General features: G+C 46.6%; 1 protein-coding gene across 1 annotated transcript in view; it reads left to right on the top strand.

Annotated features, from left to right (window-relative positions):
• Positions 1–22174, top strand: part of WDR5 (WD repeat domain 5) — a 105583-nt gene that overhangs the window by 61420 nt on the left and 21989 nt on the right. Inside the window, exons 12-13 of the mRNA XM_078641945.1 lie at positions 6612–6645; positions 8053–8127. Of these exons, the coding sequence (XP_078498071.1) occupies positions 6612–6645; positions 8053–8127 (109 nt within the window). The remainder of the gene's footprint in view (positions 1–6611; positions 6646–8052; positions 8128–22174) is intronic.

The following is a 22174-nucleotide window of genomic DNA, read 5'->3' as shown; positions in this document are numbered from 1 at the left end:
GACCCCCAGAATGTGCCACCAAGCCTCCAACGGGACCTCCGCCCCACCACCTCTTCCATTATATCCTTTAGTCTAACCCAATATGGCCGAATTTTAGGGCAGTCCCAAAGAATGTGGAAGAACGTGCCCTCGTCCCCACACCCTCTAAAGCAGAAGTGTGATGTCGCATATCCCATTTTAAATGGTACCATGCGTGGGGTGTAGGACCTGTGAAGGATGCGGAGCTGCACCAATCGGAATCTAGCTCGATCGCCACCTCCCTAGGACACTGCAGGGCCTCATTCCAGTCATCATCCTCTAACAAGCCCAAGTCAGACTCCCATTTTTCCCGCAGAGGTCCGAGTGTGGCTGGAATATTATTGACTAGCTTCTTATATGTGAGCGATATAGCTTTATCAATCATCGGGTCCAACAGCAGCCGGTCTTCAAGCGGGGCGTATTCAGGTAGCTGATCCCCCTGTGACAAATGCGAGTAGATAGCATGCTTGAATTGCTGATAGTGGAGGAATTCGCCATCACCCATATGGAATTCTAACTGTAGAGCTGCAAAGTCTACCACCTGTCCCCTCTTCCAGACATCTCCCAGTAGATCAAGGCCTATCAGGCTCCATTGACGGAGGTCACGGAGCTTTGCGACCTCCCAGAGGAAGTCACCCCTCCATAAGGGCGTCTGGGCCGTGAGCCTCCTCTCCCAACCAAGCAATTTTGTTGCAATTTTGTTGCCCGGTGCCATATCCCAACCACCGCCGCAGTCTGCGGGGGCAAAGGCTGACTACACCGCGCAGAATAGAGGGCCGCTTAATAGGTATCCGCGCCTAGGGCCATACGATCCACCCGATAGGCAGGCTCATCCTGCGGGGCGAATACCAACCCATTCACGTTAACCAGCTGCGTCGCCCAATAATATAGGCGGATATCAGGCACCGCCAGACCTCCCTCATAGGGGTCGTGCTGCAGCTTGCGAAGGGCAATCCGTGCAACTCCGAGGCAGACGGCGTGACCCAGAGCCCTAAATAACTAAACGTCTCACGCCAAACCAGGCCCTCACAGCCGGCCACCGCGGGCGACTGGGGTCCCGCCAAAACGTACCCCAAGGATTTGCTCCAATTGATACGGTACCCGGAATATTCCTCAAATGTATGTAGCATGCCATTAGACGTGATATGGATTCCGCCGGTCGCTGGGAGTAGAGTAGTATGTCATCGGCGTAGAGAGATGTGCGCTCTTCCAAGCCTCCCCTCATGTCTATCCCGCACACCCCAGGGTCCGACCTTACCCAGTGCGCCAGTGGTTCCAGGGCAAAGAGGGTCGGGGACAAGGGACCCCCCTGCCTCGCCCCAACCGGAACTCCCGTGACATGGCCCGTTAACCGCGCCAGCGGCCCCGTGTACAACAACCTTACCCAGGAGCAAAGGTTGTCCCCGAAGCCCGATTTCTCCAGTGCGCCATAGATGTATCGCCATTCGATGCTATCAAAGGCCATATGGGCGTCAAGGGAGAGCATGGTCGCTGGCACCTCCCGGGATGCGGCAGCTGTCTGCAGAACCCCGAACAAGCGGCGCAAATTAAGCCTCGTGCTCCGGTGCGGCATAAAGCCGGACTGGTCCGAATGGACCAGCGACTGGATCACCGCTCCCAGTCGTGTTGCAAGGATCTTCCCCAGGACCTTCGTCTGATTAAGGAGGGAGATAGGCCGGTACGAGCATCATGCGCCCTGCGGTTTCCCCGCTTTACGGATCACCACGATCGTGGCCAGTCGCAGGTCCCTCGGAAAGTGCCCCACATCCCGCGCCTCAAGGAACATATTGCACATATGCGGTGCAGTGTGGCGCGCCACACAGCCAAACGCTTCCGCCGGAAACCCGTTGGGCCCGGGGGCTTTCCCTGTCTGCAGGTCCCCCATAGCCTCCTCCACTTCCTTGACTGTAATGTCCGCCTCCAACACATCCCTATCAGCCGGCTCCAGCACCGGGAGTTGTAGGGGGGCCAGGAAATCGCGACACTCCTGATCGCTACTAGGCGTGTGCGATCGGTAAACCTCCTCATAATATCTCGCAAAGTCCTCCGTGATGGCCCTGCTCGTGGTACTCACCGACCCATCCGGGTGCTCAATTCCCGGCACCCAACTGCGGTCACGATCTTTCTTCTCCAACCAGGCGATCATTTTGTTTGCCTTGTCACCAAGGTCATATACCCTCCGCTGGGTGGCCAGTGCATGCGCCCGTGCTTGGTCCGTTAGGACATCCCTTATTTCTTTGCTTAGGAGGCGCGCTTTATGCAGTCTCACCCGGTCCTGTTCTGGGGTGAGTCCCGTCTCACCGTCCAGGTCATGAAGCTTCAACTCCAATTGCTCCACCTGTGCATGCCTGTCCTTACGTCTCCGCCCCACCTCAGCCTGGACAAAATCCCTGGCCACCGTCTTATACACCTCCCATACTGTCCCCGGGGAATCCACAGAGCCTACATTCTCATTGAAATAGTGACCCACTCTCTCCCTGAAGCGCTCCTGAAAGTCTTTATCCCTAAAAAGAAAGGAGTCAAGCCGAGGGGGGGACGCTCCAATCCAGGGTGGGGCATAACAGCTGAACCCCCACCGGTGCGTGGTCAGAAATTCCTCTAGCCTTAATGTGTCCATCCCGAAACAGTGTCATGCATTCTGTGTGTGTGATAATGTAATCAGTCCTAGAGGAGGATCCATGGGCAGCTGACTGATACGTATACTGTCTCAGGTGTGGGTTATGTGCCCTCCATAGATCAGTTAAGCCCATTGCTTGCGTGAAATCCCTGAGGTGATGCACCCCACCCCCATCCAGTGAGGATGTCGATCTATCCAGATCCCTAGCCATCACATCATTCATGTCCCCACCCACCACTAGCGTCCTGGGAGGTAGCTCCAGCAACAACTTCCCCACGTCCGGGAGGGTAGATGTGTGCAGCTTCGGAGGAATATACAGCGAGCAGAAGTTCAGAGTGCGACCCTCCCACTGCGCTGACAGCGCCGTGTAACGACCCAGGGAATCAGACCAGCTGCGCCCCAGAACCAATGGTAGTGAATTCTTAATGAGTATACCCACCCCCCTGGAGCCTGTCGTATACCCGAGTGGGCGCGCAGGGTGTAGCCAAACCTATCCAGGGCCCAACAGTGATTCCCTAACAGATGTCTCCTGTAGGAGGACGACATCTGGAGCTTGCCTACGGAGGTACTGCAATACGACCGTTTGCTTGATTTTATTCTGCAGGCCGTTCACATTCCAGGATAAAATGTCTATATGTTGCGCCTTAGGTGAGTGTGATCCTGCCATGTCCTCTGCCAAAGCTAAAGGGGAAGAACCCTCCACCTCCCTTCCAGCCGTCCCCTAAGTGTGTTGATGGAGTCAAAACAGTGGCACAATACAAAAACCAAGAAGCAAGAACAAAACCGAATACCCCGCTTCCACCCCCCCCCCCCCCCCCCCCAACCCACCCCCCACCCTGCTACCCTGCCTCTCCGGCCAACCGCACCAGACATCCCCAATAAGCAGAGCGCCTGTAGCCCTTGAAGCGATAAACTTAGGGGTGAGTGTTGCAGCCAAGTCCAACCTCCGGGGCTCCCACCTGACCCCCCCCCCCTTATAATTCAATAAGAAGTCCAACTCACGTCCTGTCCAAAACCGATGACCGAAAGTGGAAAACCCAACCCCTCCGCAGCCTAGGTACTGGCCTTCAGCCGAGGCGAGAGCGAGCAGCATCTGCAGATGTATTTGTCCACTCGGTACCCATCTCTATAAGACCCCCTTTTGGATCGATGCCTCCCCTCCCCCATTCAGTACAACAACAAGAGGAGTATTTCACAGTCTCGTAATGCATTACATGTCTGTGAGCTCTTGCCAGTTCGAGTCCACATATTCCATCATCTCACTCCAGTTCCGGTGTCGCCGGGAGGCTGCGGGCTCGCCTCCCATCCGGCCGAGGCTGGCCCTCCTGGCGCCGCCGTGACCCCTCCAGCGATCCCACAGATAAGGCTAGAGATCGGGGGGTCGTGCTCCTCCAGCTTCCTTCGTGATCCGGGCCCCCCTGCCGCCGGCCACGACCTTCCAGCCAGGCATGGGCCTCCTCCGGCGTGGTGAAGAAGAGGGATCGTCCCTCTGCCAAAACCTTAAGGCGTGCCGGGAAAAACATCATATATCGGAAGCCACGCTCTCGAAGTTTCTGCTTGACTGCGTCGAGTGAGCGGCGCTCCCGCTGGACCTTGAGCGTAAAGTCCGGGAAAAAGCGGATCCTGGCATCTTCCACACGAAGGTCGCCATGCTGCCGTGCCGCCTGCAGGATCGCGTCCCTATCTCTATAGTTAAGCATCCGCGCAATGATGGGCCCTGTGCGCCTGTTCTACAACGAAGAACTTGGACAGTCTCTTTGGTTTCAGGGTGTTCGAGATAAGGTCCTCCAAGAAAAGCTCCACACTGGCCCCCTCCATTTTCTCTGGCACACCCACCACCCTAAGATTGTTCCTTCGGGCCCTCCCTTCCTGGTCCTCCAGGCGTGCCGCCCTCTGCTGGTGCGTGAGGTGCTGAACCTGCTGCTGCAGCGTTTTGGCGGCGGCTTGTAGGTCCACAATCGCCGCTGCGTTGTGCGCTGCCTTCTGACGTTTTGTTCAGATCGGCACGCTGTAGGGTTAGTTCAATCGCCATCTTGTCTATTTTAGACTCTAGCGTAGTGCCCAGGGACTGTATGGCCTGCATAATGGAGGCCAGAGACGGTTCAGGAGGGGTGGGTAGGTGGCCCTCGACTGGGGCTGCGTAGCGCCGTACTGGTCCGCCGTATAATTATCCATGGTGTTGGATTGGGTCACTGTGGTCTTTTTGGGCTTCATGACTGCAGGGGGCCGTTGGCGGACACTCCCGGCCTCTCCGCTAGCTGCCCGCACCTGGCTGTCGCTGCTAGATAAACTGTCTCCAGTTCCCCAACACTCTAGGGGCCAGTCGCCAGATCCGCAAGCCCTGCCGCCCCGTGGTAGCTCTCCGTGACCGGCTATGCTCGGCCTCCGCGATCAGCACGTTCGGCGGAGGGGGGGGATGAGGGGGGGCCACCGGTAGCGCCTATGCAGGGCAGAAGATGGTGGGAGTGCCCTCTCCGCTTCACAGACCTGCGCCCAACTCGGCCCCCACCTCGCTCACCCACCCCCGTGCACTCCTCGCCTTCACCGTGTGTGTTCAGGCCAGCTCTCCAGGTCCGCACTCAAGCCTCCGGGCCCCCCCGGACAGGGGCAGACGATTGGACACCCCCGGGAAGGGTGATCCGGGCGTCCCAGCCCGCAGCGGCCCTCTTTCCAGGGCAAGACGCGCCGCAGCAGGGCCTCTCGACCGGGCGGTCTGATTCATGGCTTCTCCACTCCTGCCCCAGGGGGAAGGGGCCCAGCTATTTGCAGTCTCTCAGGGCCAGGATGGGAGCCAGGGGGCTCAGCGTCACCCTCCAGGGTCCCCCGGCGCCGGGCACCATCCACCGCCTGCGCCCAGGGCACGGCCCGCCTCACACCCAAGGCCGGCGCTGCACAGGCGGGACTTCACCCCTCAGGCCGCGTCCAGGCCGCACTCGCCGATCCCGGGATCTCAGCTCCCCGGGGTCGGAATCGTTGCAGAGAAGGACCGGCCGGCGTCGGAAGGAGAGGAGACTCCGATGCCGGTTCGGGACGTCGTCATCCTTCAGGATAGTTGCTGGATGATAGGGGTTTTCGGGATTGCGTCCGGAGCGCCGCGCTACGATGCCGCCAAACTCCGCCCCCGATCAAAGATATCTTTAACATGAATCAACACTCCCATCTATCTTAATCTCAATACAAAATAGGTAACGTTTAGCAATTAGTGAATGGTTATAAATGCTCATTAAAAAATGTACACTTTGTAGTAATACAAAATCGCAATACAAAAGGTAAATCGGTTCCTGAATATTTCCTATAAATATGATTGTTTACATTCGCTAATTTGAGAGTAGTTGTTTACAAATTCATTTAAACTATATCAATATCCTTGATCCATCACTAAAATGCCTCAAAGATTCATAAAAACCTATTCGAATAGGAAAGAGCCTTTGATTCGTATATTCCATAATTATCAGATAAACCTTCAATTGCTGTGAGATTCCTATCAGTTAGAATTCATTTAAAACATGATCACATAGTCCATGGGAAAACAGAAGATTAAGGACAGGAAATTTAGTATGTAAATCCAGAATATATCTGGATTCTAGATGTCTCAATTTCATCACTCTATTTCCTCCTCTTTCTACAGCAACTTTCTACAGGACTTGTATAATTTACTATTCCAACCCCAGTCTGTGCAACAGTAGGGAAGGTGTTGGATTTTAAATTCAGCACCTTCTGACCCCTCCGCAAGTCATTGTTATGATAATCTTAGTGATGCTTTGTTTCTTAAGAAGTTCTGATTGCGAACCTAGCAATGAATGAAAGAGAGAATGTGTGTACTTTGTAGTGTTTATGGCTGAGTGGATTGGAGTTCAGTTCGATTTTATGCTTCATGTTTGGACCGGAAGCCAGACAGTATAATATCTACTGGTAAATGCAAGACCACCTTTATGGCCCTTCAATATAAACTAATTTTCTCTATTTATTCTTGCAGTACTTTAAAACTTTGGGACTACAGCAAAGGAAAGGTATGCATACATGTCACATTTTATATGCTCTTTCTGCTTACCGTTTATTGTCTTTGAAATCAAATCTGTGTTAATTGCACATCGTGACTGTCACATGTTACTGACTGTCCCTGCTTAATGCAAGCTATGCCACTTACTTGCCAACTGTTAATGCTGTACTAATCCATATTGAAATAGTTGAACAAAGCAACACAACTTGTTGGATGATAGCCTCTCTTCAATCTGCGAGACTCCAAACTTTACTGTTCAGTTCAGGAACATTTTTTAATGTTTTTGCCCATTACAGTGTTTAAGGGTGGCAAATGTAATTTAATGGTGTTTTTAGATCGTAGGATGGAAGGCATTGGGTATAGCCAGTGCTTGTCTTCAAGCCTCAATGTCCGTCAATAGTCTTATTTTTGAAACTGTGTTGAAGTGCAAGAGAGTTATGTATGTATGTCCTCCAAATTACTCCTGCAGCTCGAAGAAGCACTCCACAAGCAGGTAAGTGCAAACCCACTTTATTGCAAAGATGGAAAATGTCATTTCACCCGTTGATTTTTCTTCCAGCCTACGCGTTTCAGAGCTGTGCGCTCCTTCTTCTTGGGCTAATTGGTGGAGAGCGAAATCAGCAGTTTTCGATGGCTTCCCATGATTCATTGCACTTTGTAGTGAACAAATCCAATTTAACCTCCAGTAGCTGAAAAGTATGTTGGGATTTGTAGTTCTTCAATCTGCCGTGATTTCCACCCCCAGTGGGTCTCGCAACTCACCAATTGAAAGGATTCAGGGGTTCTGTACGAATCTTCTGAGTTAGGCACTCCAGTGCGCCCCGGGTGAAAGGGCACATCCATTAGTAACATGCCCCTGCTGTGCTGGTTAATATATAGTCTGCTGGCAAGTTGGCTCCATAAAGAAATTGAAATACTCACCTGCCTGTGGCTTCCTTTCTTGAGGGCGACTTTTGTTGTGGATATATATATATATATATATATATATATATATATATATATATATATATATATATATATATATATATATATATATATATATACTTTAACACAGTTTCAATAATAAGTACATTATATATAAATTATTTTTTTCATACACTTGTTTAATAAGATCGAACTTTATGTTAATAAAATCTGTGTGACTATTTTGAATTGCAAAGTTGAATGCAGGACAGTCCTTGTGATGTTGCTACTGACCTTTGGCAGCATGTATCATTTAATAGATGATGTCTGGTAGGAGAATTGTCCCAAAATGATTGAATATTGTGCATGAGAGCATCTCTCTTTCTTTAGTTAGTATACTACTAGTGATTAAGTTCGGTTTCTATGCTGCCATTTGATGTTTCACTGATTTTCTTCTGCACCTCGTAGATAAGTGTTAAATTACATTTTAATGTAACATTTCCTTTATTTTCAGTGCCTGAAAACCTACACTTGTCACAAGAACGAAAAATATTGCATATTTGCTAACTTCTCTGTAACGGGCGGCAAGGTATGTTGTGATGCAGCTGGACATCCTTTTTTCATACTTTTCTATATTATGCCTTCCATACGGTTAGGAAAGCATTAGAACATGAGAACACTATCTATGCCTAGGCACAAAAATAGACGGGCTCTGCAAAATGAGAACTTGTGCTGATGGAGAAAATCAGCACAACCTGTCCCCTGAAGTCTTAAAAAGCAAGTGGCTGCAGCATAGTATAGGTTTGGATGGGGAAAGGAGATTGACTGGAAATAGTCTACTTTGTTTTAATTCAACAGCGTAACTTGCCATTGATCCTGTAAAATAAAATTAATAAAAATCCAGTCATAGTCTGTTCATTCATTGGCCAGGAGCTAAATGAAACTGAGTTTTTTTTCCTGTGCACTATTTTAATGTGCACTGCGACTGTATTGAAGTACTATGGATTGATAGAGAAAAGCATGCACTCTATGAAAGATCAGCACTGGGAACGTTAGTTACAGGTAAGTCTTTTGTCTTTTTATGCGTTGCTCATACTCTGTGCTCATAATACATTGCAGGTCTCCTGTAGCCTGCATATATATTTGTGGCTGGGCATATAGTTGAACAGTGTGGCATTAGCTGTTTGTGTAGGAAGAGGAGCCTCTTTCGTTGACTTTTGCCTACTTTAGCATAAGTAGCTCCGTATATATATTATGGTATATTGAAAATGCAAGCTCCTAGTCTGCAAAGAAAAATATAAATCTAGTAGCTCATAATCTTGACATTATTTTAATTTTCAATTTGCCTACATACTGATATCCTAGATTAAAAAAATATTAAAATATACCCAAACATTTCTAAACCAGGTTCAAATTGGAGTCCTTCTGCTAAGTTCCTGTCCTAAAGTATGTTCTGTTTAGACAAATATAAGAATAGCCTACACTTTCATAGAAACCACCAGGATCAAAAAGTGATCCTAGTAAACACGACCTTCAGCATGTTTTTTAATTTAGATGCTTTTTGCGTCCAGCCAAAGCAACCTTGCACTGTAATTGTAAATGCAGTAAAACACATTTTACATTTCATTAATTCAGGGTATGGTACCTTCTGGAATGATGTCTCTACTCTGTTCCCCAGATCTAAAGCCAATCCAATACGCTACTGTGGAGATGATAGGGACAGTCTCGCTCTCTGGCCCCTCTCTCCCCTCTCTCTCTGGTCCTAGCCATCTTTACCTCGAGGTGTCTTATTCCACATCCAACTGTTCATCAACGTGAACTGCCAAATCCTCACTTGCTCTTCTAATTAGCCCCTTTTGACTCTGTGGGGTTACTTCCATCACTTCATTGATAAGTTGAAATAGGGACTTCATCCTACTGACGTGGTTCCTCACTTCACAAAATAAATCTGTAAAGTGGGCCTTTATTCATACACACTAGCCTACTTCTGATATTTAGGTTTGTGCCTTCTGGCATCTTTGTCTTTGATCTCTCAGGATGAAGTTAGCCTTTCTAGAAATTTACAACACAAGCACCATAAGGCCCTCGGCTTGACACACTTGCGGTTAATTTCTTGTGCTCAATTCCCAATTTCATGTATTTTCTAAATACACTGGGAACTTGTGCTTTCAGGTTTTGCAGCTGTTAAAAACAATATGATCACTTTTTTTGTTGGCTACAGCAGTATCAAATATCTAAGGCCTAATCAGCTCAGCTAAATGCAGATTCTTCAGGTAGGAATATTTGTGATTTTGCACCTAGTGATTCTAGGTATTGGGCCTACTAATGTTTGCTCACTTTACATTCTAGGAATACATTTCACCATGTGCTCATTTGAGTGGTAATACATTTAATCTGCATGGCAGTGTTATAATTTGCACACTCGTTCTTTCGCTGCACTAAAACTATTTTGACTCTATTGCACCTTTCCTACTTGAACATACATTGTAGGTTACAGATATACACATGGAATGTAGAATCCTTCAAACTAGAAAATAAACAGGCTTGTCTCACTTTTCTAGCCCTATGTTGAACATCCACTTAAACTACTTTTTGTAGTGTGGTCTAGAGCTTCCCTCCTTCCCAATTGGTGATGATTTTTTAGGTGTAATTCAGAGTGCAAGCCAACGATGTGTGTAGGAAGCTGGCTCTGTATATAATTTACCAAAAAGAGGTATAGCGTGCAGAGTCCAGGGCATCCCCAAAGATATAGAAGAGGATAAAGTAGATAATACCTTACACTCAATTTAGTGGTAGCTGGGCAGTTTGGCTTCTCAGAGGGTCGGTAGTTTGACTAACGCCAGGCGAATGTATGTAAAAATATTACTTTTGTTACTTTTATTTTTAGGAACAAAGATGAACTCAATTACAGGTAAGTAGACTTTTAAAATATGCAATACGTTCAAGTTATTATTGGCAAAAGGTTTGTGTAGCATCAAGCAATACTTTCCATGTCCATAAAACACTTTTCAATGTAGAAAAATCTATTTCCTATTCAGGATTTACACTTAGAACAATACAGCGAGAGACCAATGCAAACCTATTGTAGGCAAGACCGGTGAATAACTTACAGGTAGGTAAACTGTTTCAGATTCAGTCTCCAGGGGTTTTGGTCAACTGTGGTAAATAAATAAATAATTACCGGTACTATTTTTCTATGTATTAAATGAAAAGGATAGCTCAATAAATAAGAGGCAAAATCCGTGGTGTCTGAGTCATATGGGCTTTAATCAGATGGCTCGAGCCAATGGACCATCGGGTTCCATCACCTGCAAAGGTTCAGGAAGGGACAGACACAAGGAAAAAGGGGAATGGCAGCTGCAGCATCTCATTAACATCATACAGTATATATAGTATAACAGTACAATTGCATTGAATACAGTAGGCGTAACAAGTGACAAACGAAAGATAAGAACATATGGGCGTGAAAAGAAGGCGTGCACAGGGCGTGCACGGAGACATGTGATGTAGACGTCACAGAAGTGTCATAAGTGGGTGGATACATGGAGGGGGCTACCTGGGCAGCTGGAACCTTTAACCTACTGGTGCGCGCAAACGGGCCATGACGTGTAACTGGGGAGAGCTGGGGGCTCTGACTTCTAGCACTAGAAGAGGAGACTAAAGTCTGGGATGTCAGAACGACCTGTACCTATAGCATATCTGATATCTTGTGTTTGGAGTACATGTTGCTTGAATCTAAAGGTCATCAGAGCAAAGGCTACTTGTCACTAAAGCTAGTGCATGCATATATTTCTTTATGTATTGCGTGTGCTATGAATCTTCTATGGATATTAATTCAGGAAATCACTTACATGGAGACAGAAAGACTAGACTGTAGATGGAGATGTTTATGTAGTTCGTTAGCTAGGAATGTGAAGCCAGGGAGCTGAACTGATAACTGTAGGCATAACATATTCTTGGCAGGCAGGCCAGGCCGAGCACCGCATTGCTTGGCAGGAAGTAAGTGAAGGGTCAGGGATGCGGGAGGGGCTGCATCGCTCCTCGGAGTGGTTTCAGGAGACTTGAGGCTTGAATCTGGTGTCCGCGCCCTGTGAGGCCTAGAAACGGGTGCATCTCGATGTTTTAACGTGCACAATGTAAAGACGTTGGCAACATAGGCCTAATACTTGTTGCTTTCAGGAGGACTGGATAACTAACATACTAACGTTGGACACAACTAAAATTGCGTCTTTATTCGGTCAAGGGGGTAAATATGCATATTAATCATGCACATATAACATATGATGGGGAACACGTAGGGACACATGACAGGGCAAAATTCAATTTTCCTCATTCCCTCCTTGTTCCCTACGTTTCCCTCAGGAAACCTCAATATTCATGAGACCATCTATCTGTTCATACAGCATCATTTGCTCGTCTTTTATCCTTTGGGAATGGGACTTTGGACTTGGAATACAAGATGTAGCGCACAAGCCGCAAATCGCAGGGCCACATTGTAAACAGAGACAACAACTGAATATGATCATTACTACTATTCCTAGGAATGACAGTACTTTCCATCCCCAGGCAGATATACTCCAGAGCCAACCGGACCAAGTCCAGGTGCCTGGATTCTGGTGTAGCAGATGGGCTATTTTATTTATTTATTCAAAGTTTTATATAGCGCGAACAAGATCCTTACAGATATCCGAGCGCTTTACAATGACAGGGTAGGGGCAGTAGGAATGAACAGAGGTAATGGGAGCAATGTAGTAGTCACTAACATGAAAGGATAATAATAAAATACATAAAACATATCAATATACAGTCAGGTAAACAGGTAATATAACGGCACAAGTCATTGATCCCATTACAGAGGTGTTCAGGTACACCTTGGGTGTGTGGCAGGCTTATACCAGTGTTTTAGTATAGAGAGCGCACTGAGTGAGGGCATCGGGAGGGTGAATCAGTGACCCAATGTGTCTCATATATTGGTCGGTAGGAAGAAAGTAGTGTAGTAGTGTCACCATCAAGTAGAGGTATAGTGCCAAAGGACAAGGTGAGCACTGATACAAGGCAATGTAGAGTCTCTGATCCACCACCTATAAGGTTCAGGAGATCTTGGCCAGAAGGATGGTTTTCACCTCTTTCTTGAAGAGTGCAGCGGAGGAGATACGCCTAGTTTCAGGCGGGAGCGCATTCCAGATCCTGGGTGCCATTCCTGAGAAGGAGCGCTTGTAGGTTTTCTCTTTCCTGAATCTACGGGGTTTCAGGAGTAGATTTTTTGAGCTTCTATTGGACCTCGGACCTCCTGATATGGACAATTTTTGAGCGAGGTAGTTGGGTGCATTGTGGTGCACGGCCGCGTGTGTCATAACTGCAATTTTTAGTTGTATTCTGGCTTCAAAAGGCAGCCATTTTAGGGACTTTAAATCTGGGGAAATATGCGAATGTTTTCTTGAGCCAGTAATGAGTCTTGCGGCAGCGTTCAGGGAGGCTCTTAAGGGAGCTGTTGTGGATAGCGGGAGTCCGCTGAGGGTCACAATTCCGTAGTCGATTCGAGGGATGACTAACGCTTGTACAGCAGTTTGGAAGTCTTCAGTCGGGAGGAAGGGTTTGATTTTCCTCAGTGTGTTGTGTTGTTGTTAATGAAGTCTTGTTATTGCTGAATATACAGACGGTGCGTTATTAGGAATGAAAATGCAACAACTAGATCCGATGACTCTACAAGCTCCGCCCCTATCGGCCAGTATGACGTCAAGAACAAGGCGGTTCTGAAGAACAACAAATCTCATAGCAGACTGTTCCTCTGTTAAGTTACCTAGGGTGGAAGTAGTCTCATTCACTACTGCTTCAATGGTTCTGGTTAACCTGCGTATTAGTTTACTATTCTGAACAGGACCTATGAAGAAAAAGAAACCTTTATTGAAATCTGTGTACTGTTCTAATGCAGTTTCAGTCTGATCGACAATTGGGGACTCGATCTCCCTTCTATGTCTGACGTGTACTAGATATGTATTTCGGTGATAATCGGACGGAGCTAGAAAAACTGGTGGCAGTAGGAAGGCAATGTAACATGTTCCATCCCAATCTAGGGGCAAACGTACATATGCGGTCTGACCACATATAAAATAGGAATGACGTGAAGCTTTGAAAGTAGACTTCCCACTGTCACTGTATTCGACCACAGTAGTACAATCACTGTCTCGGACTGAACATTCAAAACCATGAAATTGGAGGAGAAATTACCTAGATCATATACTTCATTTTCTAGATCTATCCCTGTCCTAGGGGAAAGACCTTCCTTGTCTGGGACACAGGTTCTATTCAAAAGGGACTTGTCGTCTAAGGATGATGTTAACGTAAACCATGCTCCACACGAACCATTATGTGAAAACGGATAGGGAAAGAGTGGCAGAGCTCCCTTCGCGGTCTGGTAAGGGGGGAGTCGACCACACACCCAACAATTAGTGGCATTACTGGTCTGGTGTGAATAGTGTAACATGCGGATGAAAGTATTGTTACGCATTGCAAGTCAATAGGATAACTCGTGAGGGGGTAGTTCACTAAATGTGTGCTCTACTGTATCATTAGAAGAAAGATGTACATGTGGACCAAGAGGAGGAAAAAATACGTGTAAAACATAACTTATACATGTGATCGTAAGACTCAGAAATAGCATAAACAATAACGTAACAATACATCTGCTGCGCAGATTCTTACAGTAACGTATTTTCTTGGAGTTTCGTCTAACTCTCTCACTATGTGGGTCTATCTCATACATGTCAGGAACCTGTCTAACCGCTTCACCCGAGGGGGACTTAAACAATTAAACGCTGTCTGACTTATTAGACCTCAATTTCATTTTATACTCCTGCTGCGGAGTTTTCTCTAACAGGGGAAGTTTAGAGTCAGTATCGGGGCAGTCCTTGAAAAAAGTCTTTGGACGGAGTCCATGGAAACGCTTGATGTGACTGGAGTGTAGCCAGCCCTTTCTTCCTTCTAGCTTTACGGCGGTCCTTGAGGTCATCAGAACAAGTTTCGGCTCCTTCCAGCGGGGCTCCAGCGGGCTTGAACGATCGAAGTTGCGGATCAAAACAAGGTCACCTGGAACGACCTCGTGCGGTTTCACCTGGGTGTTGTCTGGAAAGGCAGCCGCGACCTGTGAACGACAAGAGAGTAGTGCAGACATCAAGGAAGCTAGGTAATCTGTCAGCATGTTACTGTCAACATCGGTGATTTTCCGTGGCATAGGTGTACCCCACATGTTTGGGGGACGACCAAAAATAACTTCATAAGGTGACAAACCAGATCGGGAGTGAGCAACCATTCTCATGTAGAAAAGGGCAACCGGCAGGGCTACCATCCAATCTACACCTTTCTCGGCACAGACCTTCGCTATATGTATTTTCATAGTTTGATTGTGTCTCTCGACGAGGCCAGCTGCCTCGGGGTGTCGTACGCAGTGGAATTTCCACTGGTACCCTAACAGAAGTGATACTTGTTTCATGAGTTCGGATGAGAATGGCTGTCCGTTATCTGAATACACGACCCTGGGTAAACCATAGCGAGGGAAGAACTCACGAACCAACTGCTTGGCAGTGGTCGCGGCAGTATAATCTGGGACTGGATATGCTTCTGTCCATCTGGACAAAGCGCATACAACTACAAGGACATACTTGAAACCTCGACATCGATCCATCTGGATATAGTCCATCTGGAGGACTTCAAAAGGGTGGTCAGGAGGATGGAATCCACCTTGTTCCACGGGAACACCTTTACCTGGATTGAACTGACAACAGATCATGCAGGTACGCACTTTCTGCTTCGCTACTGCTCGTAAATGCTTGTTAAACCAAAGGTTCTGAATGCTATCTAACATGGCTTTTTCTCCTAAATGCGCTGGACTGTGTGCTGTATTAATAATGACTTGAACCATAGAGTCGGGGAGAAACCATGTGGCTTTTCCCTTCGTCAACCATCCCTGATCTGTCTGGACCCCTCCTTGTTCAGACCATTTCTTGATTTCATCTGGAGTAGCGTGTGTCTGTATGTCTAGTACGTCTTGTGTAGGATCCTTAACTGTCATACAAGTTGTCGGGACTGGAACGTCTGTCTTTGTTATGTTAACTGGAATGTCTGGAGTCTGAGCTGTAAGCTTGGCTGTTCGATCTGCCAGGTCGTTACCCTGGGAAATGGTGTCAGTGGCTTTCGTATGTGCTTTGCACTTCATAATGGCAATGGCTGTCGGTAAATGTATTGCATCTAACAGAGCTTGAATGAGGGGGCCATGCTGAATCTTGGCTCCATGAGAGGTCATGAAACCTCTTTCCTGCCAGAGGACTTCAAAGTCGTGTACGACTCCGAATGCATAACGTGAATCTGTATATATGTTTACTTTCAGGTTCTTGGCTCGTATGCAGGCTTGGGTCAGAGCGATGAGCTCTGCTGCTTGAGCAGACAAGGTGTCAATACGATGTGTTTCTATGACTTCAGTTTCAGTAGTTACTGCATATGCAGCTACTAACTCTCCTGTACTTGTTCTCATACATGAACCATCCACGTAAAGTGTCAGGTCTGGGTCGGGTAATGCAATGTCCGTCAAGTCTTGTCTTGGCTTTGTCATGATGTTAGTAACTTCCACACAATCATGTGTTACAGGGTTTGAGGTAATCGAAGGTAACAGTGTAGCAGGATTTAAAATGTTGCAGCGTCTGATCTCTATGTGTGGCTGAAACAGTGTCAGTTCATATCCTGTCAATCGTGCAATTGTCAAGTGCTGAGTCTGTGTTCGGTTTAAAAGAACTTCCACGGAGTGTGGAACTTGTACTGTCAGGGAGTGTCCTAACACTATGGAATCACTTTGTCTGATAGCTAGAGCTGTGGCTGCAACTGATTTAAGGCACGCAGGCAGAGCCTGGGCTACTGGATCTAATGTGCTAGAAAAATAAGCACAGGGCTTGTGTTGTCCTGCTTGATCTTGTGTGAGAACAGATAATGCTGTACCATCACATTCAGTGACAAAAAGTGTAAAAGGCTTACTGTAGTTTGGAGTCGCTAACACAGGTGCTTGACATAAAGCTTTCTTTAATTCATTGAAAACAAGTGTATGTTCCTGGGTCCAAGGGAGGACAGTCGATGTGGCTGCCTCCTGTGTTGTTAACTGTATCAGTGGTTTGGCTAGGTATGCGTACTGAGGAATCCATTGTCTGCAGTAAGAAGTGAGGCCGATAAAAGCTCGTACCTCCTTCTGTGTCTTGGGCTGTGGAAGATGTGCTATTAACTGAATACGGTCAGGTGTCAACTGTCTACCCCTCTTGGACAACAAGTGTCCAAGGTATACCACTTGTTGGACACAGAATTGCAGTTTCGAAGGGGACACCTTGTGCCCCATTTCTGCCAGGAAATACAAGACTGTCAGTGATGCTCGTTCGCAGTCACGTTCAGTACGGGCTGTGATCAATAGATCATCGACATACTGGATCAGGGCAGTGTCAGTTGGCATGTGAATACTGTCTAGTTGTCGTTTCAGTGCTTGACTGTAAATACTGGGACTTTCTGTGAAACCTTGAGGTGCACGTGTGAATTTATAGCTTCTTCCATTTAAACAGAATCCGAAAAGGAACTGGCTGTCTGGATGAATGGGGACACTGAAAAATGCGTTCTTGAGATCAATAACAGTAAAAAAACTCTGCTTCGAAATCAATGGCAGTCAATAGGGAAGAGATATCTGGGACCACTGGGTACTGGGGTATGATACATTTATTAAGTTCTCGAAGGTCAATCACTAATCGATAAACTGGAGGTGCATTTGGGTCAGTACGTTTAAGAATCGGAATGATAGGAGAATTACATACATTGGAGTCAGTTTCTACAACCACTCCTTGAGCAATGAGCTCGTCAATGATTTTCGATAAGGCTGCTACAGCCTCAGGTGGCAATTTATACTGTCGGATTCGTGGTAATACAACACCTTGTTTCAGAGTGACACGATATGGTGTAATATGCATACAACCTACATCAGTTGGACCTTGCGCCCATAAATGCTGTGGTACATTCAATAATCTTGGATCAAAATCACGTAACACATAATGTCCTTTAAAATCACGTAAAAACAATCTCACTCCTTCCGGAGAGCAGCAAATAATAGCTCCTAATTCTTTCAATGTTTTAATACCAAGTAAATTTTCAGGGCATGATTTCGTAAGTAACAAGTCTGTAGTTCGGGACAATGGACCAACTTCTAGAGAAACTGGTTTCGATATTTCGTTAACAATAGGCTTTCCTGAAAATCCCAGGGAAACATTTCTTGAGCCAGAGAGAGGAGACCCTGGAACCTCGTCATGACTGATGGTAGTCCTACTTGCCCCTGTATCAATCAGAAACGTTCTGTCTTTCCCTAATACTTGACTGTGTACATAGGGACCCTCTTGATCTACAGGAACCTCGATGAGAGGCAAGCCAACCTCCCTCTCTAGGCTGTTTCATGAATACTGCTGGTATTCTGGATAATCTGACTGTGCATACTGGCACATCTGTTGTGTAACGTGTTGTGTGGCAGCTATAGGCTGCGGTACTGTTACTGTCTGTTGTGCGTTCTGCGGTAGTTGCGTATTTTGCGGAACATGTTCCTGTCTTGGAGGAAGCGGTCTCTCTTTCGTCTTACCAGTGGCTATGTTGTGTTTCAGAACTGCACATTCGTTTATGTAATGACCTGGCTGTTTACAATAATTGCATGTCCCTTTAACGGGAGCTGCAGAATGACTTGTCTGAGTTATACCCCTCTTCTGACTATCTGCTGGAACAGACTGTGCAACTAGTACTTTCATTTTCGTGTCTTTCATACGTCTCCTTTCGTGTTCTTGTTCTTCTCTGATTCGGTTCTGGTGATACTGTAACATCTGTAGCATTTGGGACGGGGTATTAGCTTGCCAGGTACTCTCGACTTTCAGTACTCGATTTTTAACTTGTGGTAAAGAATTTTCAACTAGTTTAGTAACAAAAAGATGGGGATACGACTCACTACTTGTCTTCAAACCGCTATTAATAATGAAACATTTCTCAAATCTGGAATAAAAATCACTAGTGTCTTCGTCTTGTTTCTGTTTACAGGCTGAGATGGCATCCCAGTCTTCCTTTTTCGTGGCTAGTAATCTTGGCAAGACTTGTATTAACAATTCGGGCAATGCTTTGGCTTTTTCCCCAAGACCAGTACCTGGAACTCGTGTATTATCTTCATTCTCTAATGCGGTCCAGTCAATCTTTTTCTCTCCCACCTCCCATTCTTTTTCTTTGAGTTTTTCATATATGCCCGCAGGCAACAGGACTTTTAACATTTTAATGATATCAGGATACGTGTATTCTCCCATACGGAGCATATCTTTTAGTTCACGGTGGAACCCTGCTGGATCTTTATCGTGACAGGGTACTAACTTTTTCATTTCCAGTAGTTCTATTTTCGTTATAGGGGTGTAAACAAATACTCGTTCGAGCTCACCCCCCGTTCCCTTAACAGGATGCACTTCTCGCAACGGATTCTTTCTATCTATGTATAATGGGGGTGGAACAGGAAAAAAATGTGGAGTCAGGAACGTTCTGTATTTGTGGCGCTGTTCTAAAATGACATTAATCCAATCGGTACCTAGACCTTTCCATCTGTTTAGGAGTAACTCGTTCAATACATTATATAAGGGACCTGGATCAGAATGCTGACTTTCGTACAATGTAATGAGATGCTGGATCATGTACATACCCACCAGTCGCTGCTCGGCTGGGGGCAGCTTCAGAAACATTTGAGCCACTACTTCGTCTGGAAACGTGGTAGAATCACTAGTCCATCGTACTGCTGATCGGGCTAGTTCTTGTTCATGCATGGTACTAAGCTCACTGTAACCTATTCGTAGTTTCAGAACTTTATCGGTAGCCTGGAATAATTGTTCAAGAGAACACTGTTCTGGTACGGGAGGAGGAAAAACTTTCTTGTAGTCTAGGCGTGTGTGTCTATCAGAAAATCTCGTCCTACCTACATACGCTATTCTGGCGGGATTCTCGTTGTCTACATCTTCGTCTGAAGAATCATTCTCTTTCTCTGCTATTACTCTTGCTTTCTCCCTCTCGTGTATGCCTATGATTTCTTTACGAATCTTTCTGTACATCGTTTCTATACTATTCTGTGTCTTGTGTTTTCCGTCTGCTATATTGTCACTCCACCTCGTCAGGACCTTCATCTCGTCTTTGTTTTTATCAGGATGATCTTGTTCTCTTATTAAACAATTTATCAAAAATTGTAAAATCATACTTTGAATCTCCACTTTCCTGTGTGCCATAGCTTCGTGAATACTTTCTGGTTTCTCCCCTGTTCGGATGAAATGATATATTCTGTCTAGATGTTCCTTCATATCTGGCATGGTAGCTAAAAAGTTTGCTACTCGTCATAAACGTACGGAATATAATATCATGTGATCTTCGCCTGGCACTGGATCATATCTACAATCAGTAAGGTACTTCTTGAGGGCTTCGTACGTGGCCACTTTTGGCGTACGCTGTAATGCTGCTTCTCTTAGTGTCAGGCGCTTTGTTTGAGGCGGGGTGATAGGAATACCTCCCCCTGCTCCCCCTGAACTAGAATCGTCAATTAATACTGAATGTGCGGTTGCTGGTAACGTGACTGGTAAAGTAGGTGTACGTAATGTGGGTTGGTCCTGGGGTACTGGCACATGGACAGGATTCCCGGGACCCACGGCTGGAGGCACAGTAATTACGTTATTAACAGGGTGATGGGGTTGAACAGGCGGAGTAGGATTCGGATTTGCATATTCTGGGACAGTGTCGTCTAAATAGGAAGAAAGGAAAATTTCAGCTGCGGTCGGTTTATGACGTAGCTTAGTCGGGACCAATGGTGGCGGTAAATTACAGGGTGCTTCCGGGGTCGCCTTCGGCAGGCCCTCGGCGAGAAGGGGATACGTATCATGCCTTTAATAAGGGCATTTCTTTGTCTGTCTGACTGTTCTGCTCTAACTCGTTCACCTTCTTCTAGTAATTCCCTTTCTTGGGCTTTTTCTGAGGATTCCCTACTTAGTTCTGCTTTTCTGAATTCCTTTTCAGTTCTCTTATGCGCTTCTTTACGCCACAATTCTATGGCATCTTTCTGGGATTGTCTGGCTTTCTTTTTCCATAATGCTTCTTCTACTCTCATGATGCACTCGGCATCCCATGTTCCTGAAACAGGCCATCTATATTTCTCTTCGAGATCCTTGGTGTAGTCCACCCATAAATCTAGATACAGTATGGCATCTAAGCCATGCTTATGATGCATGAAATGTCCGGGACTGTCCCTAGGAGGGACAGGAACTGATTCTTCAAGTAACCCTTTTCTGGTTTTTATCTGACGTAACTTTGAAAACCGAGGCATATTTGAACCGTACTTGAACTTGAACACAATGAACACAGTAATGACTAGCAAACAATCACCCATACCACGACGTCAATACACATTAATAACAGTTCGAACAGATACTACCTAATACATTGAAAACATAATACTTGAATTTCTCGAGAACAGACTTACTAGAATTACTGGATGCACTGCTAAAACAGTACAGAACATACCGGTCTCCTAAAGAGACACGTCATACCGTATCCACCTAAGTGAACACGTCGGACCGGATCTGTGTACCCAAACCCGTCGGACCGGGCACAAATTAATGAACCCGTCTAGATACTTCCCCAGCAACGGTACTCACCGGGAAGCAGAACTGAAAGCCTCGGACTGGTCTGGACTGCTACGACGTCTGGTTACTGCTACACACTACGCATGCGCTTCGGGCTTCGGACACAGGTGGGCCTCCGGATACCTCGGACCTTGCTCTCTCGGCTTGGGCTCTGGTCGGGACGATCCGCCTTCCTCACCGCCTCGTCTGGATGCCGGACCGCAGTCTCCGTCTCCTCCGTGGGCCTGAGGGAAACTTGAAGCAGAAATATCTGCACGTGCACAGTAGGGGTCCGTCACGGCTGTAGAAGGGTCAGGGGGCCTGCGTTACATCGCCGGCGCGTGGGGAAGGGGCTCGTCCCTGTTCGGGCGCCATTATGTGGTAAATAAATAAATAATTACCGGTACTATTTTTCTATGTATTAATTGAAAAGGATAGCTCAATAAATAAGAGGCAAAATCCGTGGTGTCTGAGTCATATGGGCTTTAATCAGATGGCTCGAGCCAATGGACCATCGGGTTCCATCACCTGCAAAGGTTCAGGAAGGGACAGACACAAGGAAAAAGGGGAATGGCAGCTGCAGCATCTCATTAACATCATACAGTATATATAGTATAACAGTACAATTGCATTGAATACAGTAGGCTTAACAAGTGACAAACGAAAGATAAGAACATATGGGCGTGAAAAGAAGGCGTGCACAGGGCGTGCACGGAGACATGTGATGTAGACGTCACAGAAGTGTCATAAGTGGGTGGATACATGGAGGGGGCTACCTGGGCAGCTGGAACCTTTAACCTACTGGTGCGCGCAAACGGGCCATGACGTGTAACTGGGGAGAGCTGGGGGCTCTGACTTCTAGCACTAGAAGAGGAGACTAAAGTCTGGGATGTCAGAACGACCTGTACCTATAGCATATCTGATATCTTGTGTTTGGAGTACATGTTG

Source organism: Lissotriton helveticus, chromosome 5_1 (genome assembly GCF_964261635.1).
Source record: "Lissotriton helveticus chromosome 5_1, aLisHel1.1, whole genome shotgun sequence".
In the NCBI taxonomy this organism is placed as follows: domain Eukaryota; kingdom Metazoa; phylum Chordata; class Amphibia; order Caudata; family Salamandridae; genus Lissotriton; species Lissotriton helveticus.
The sequence above is the reverse complement of the archived record's forward strand: the minus strand, read 5'-3'. Positions and strand labels throughout refer to the sequence as shown.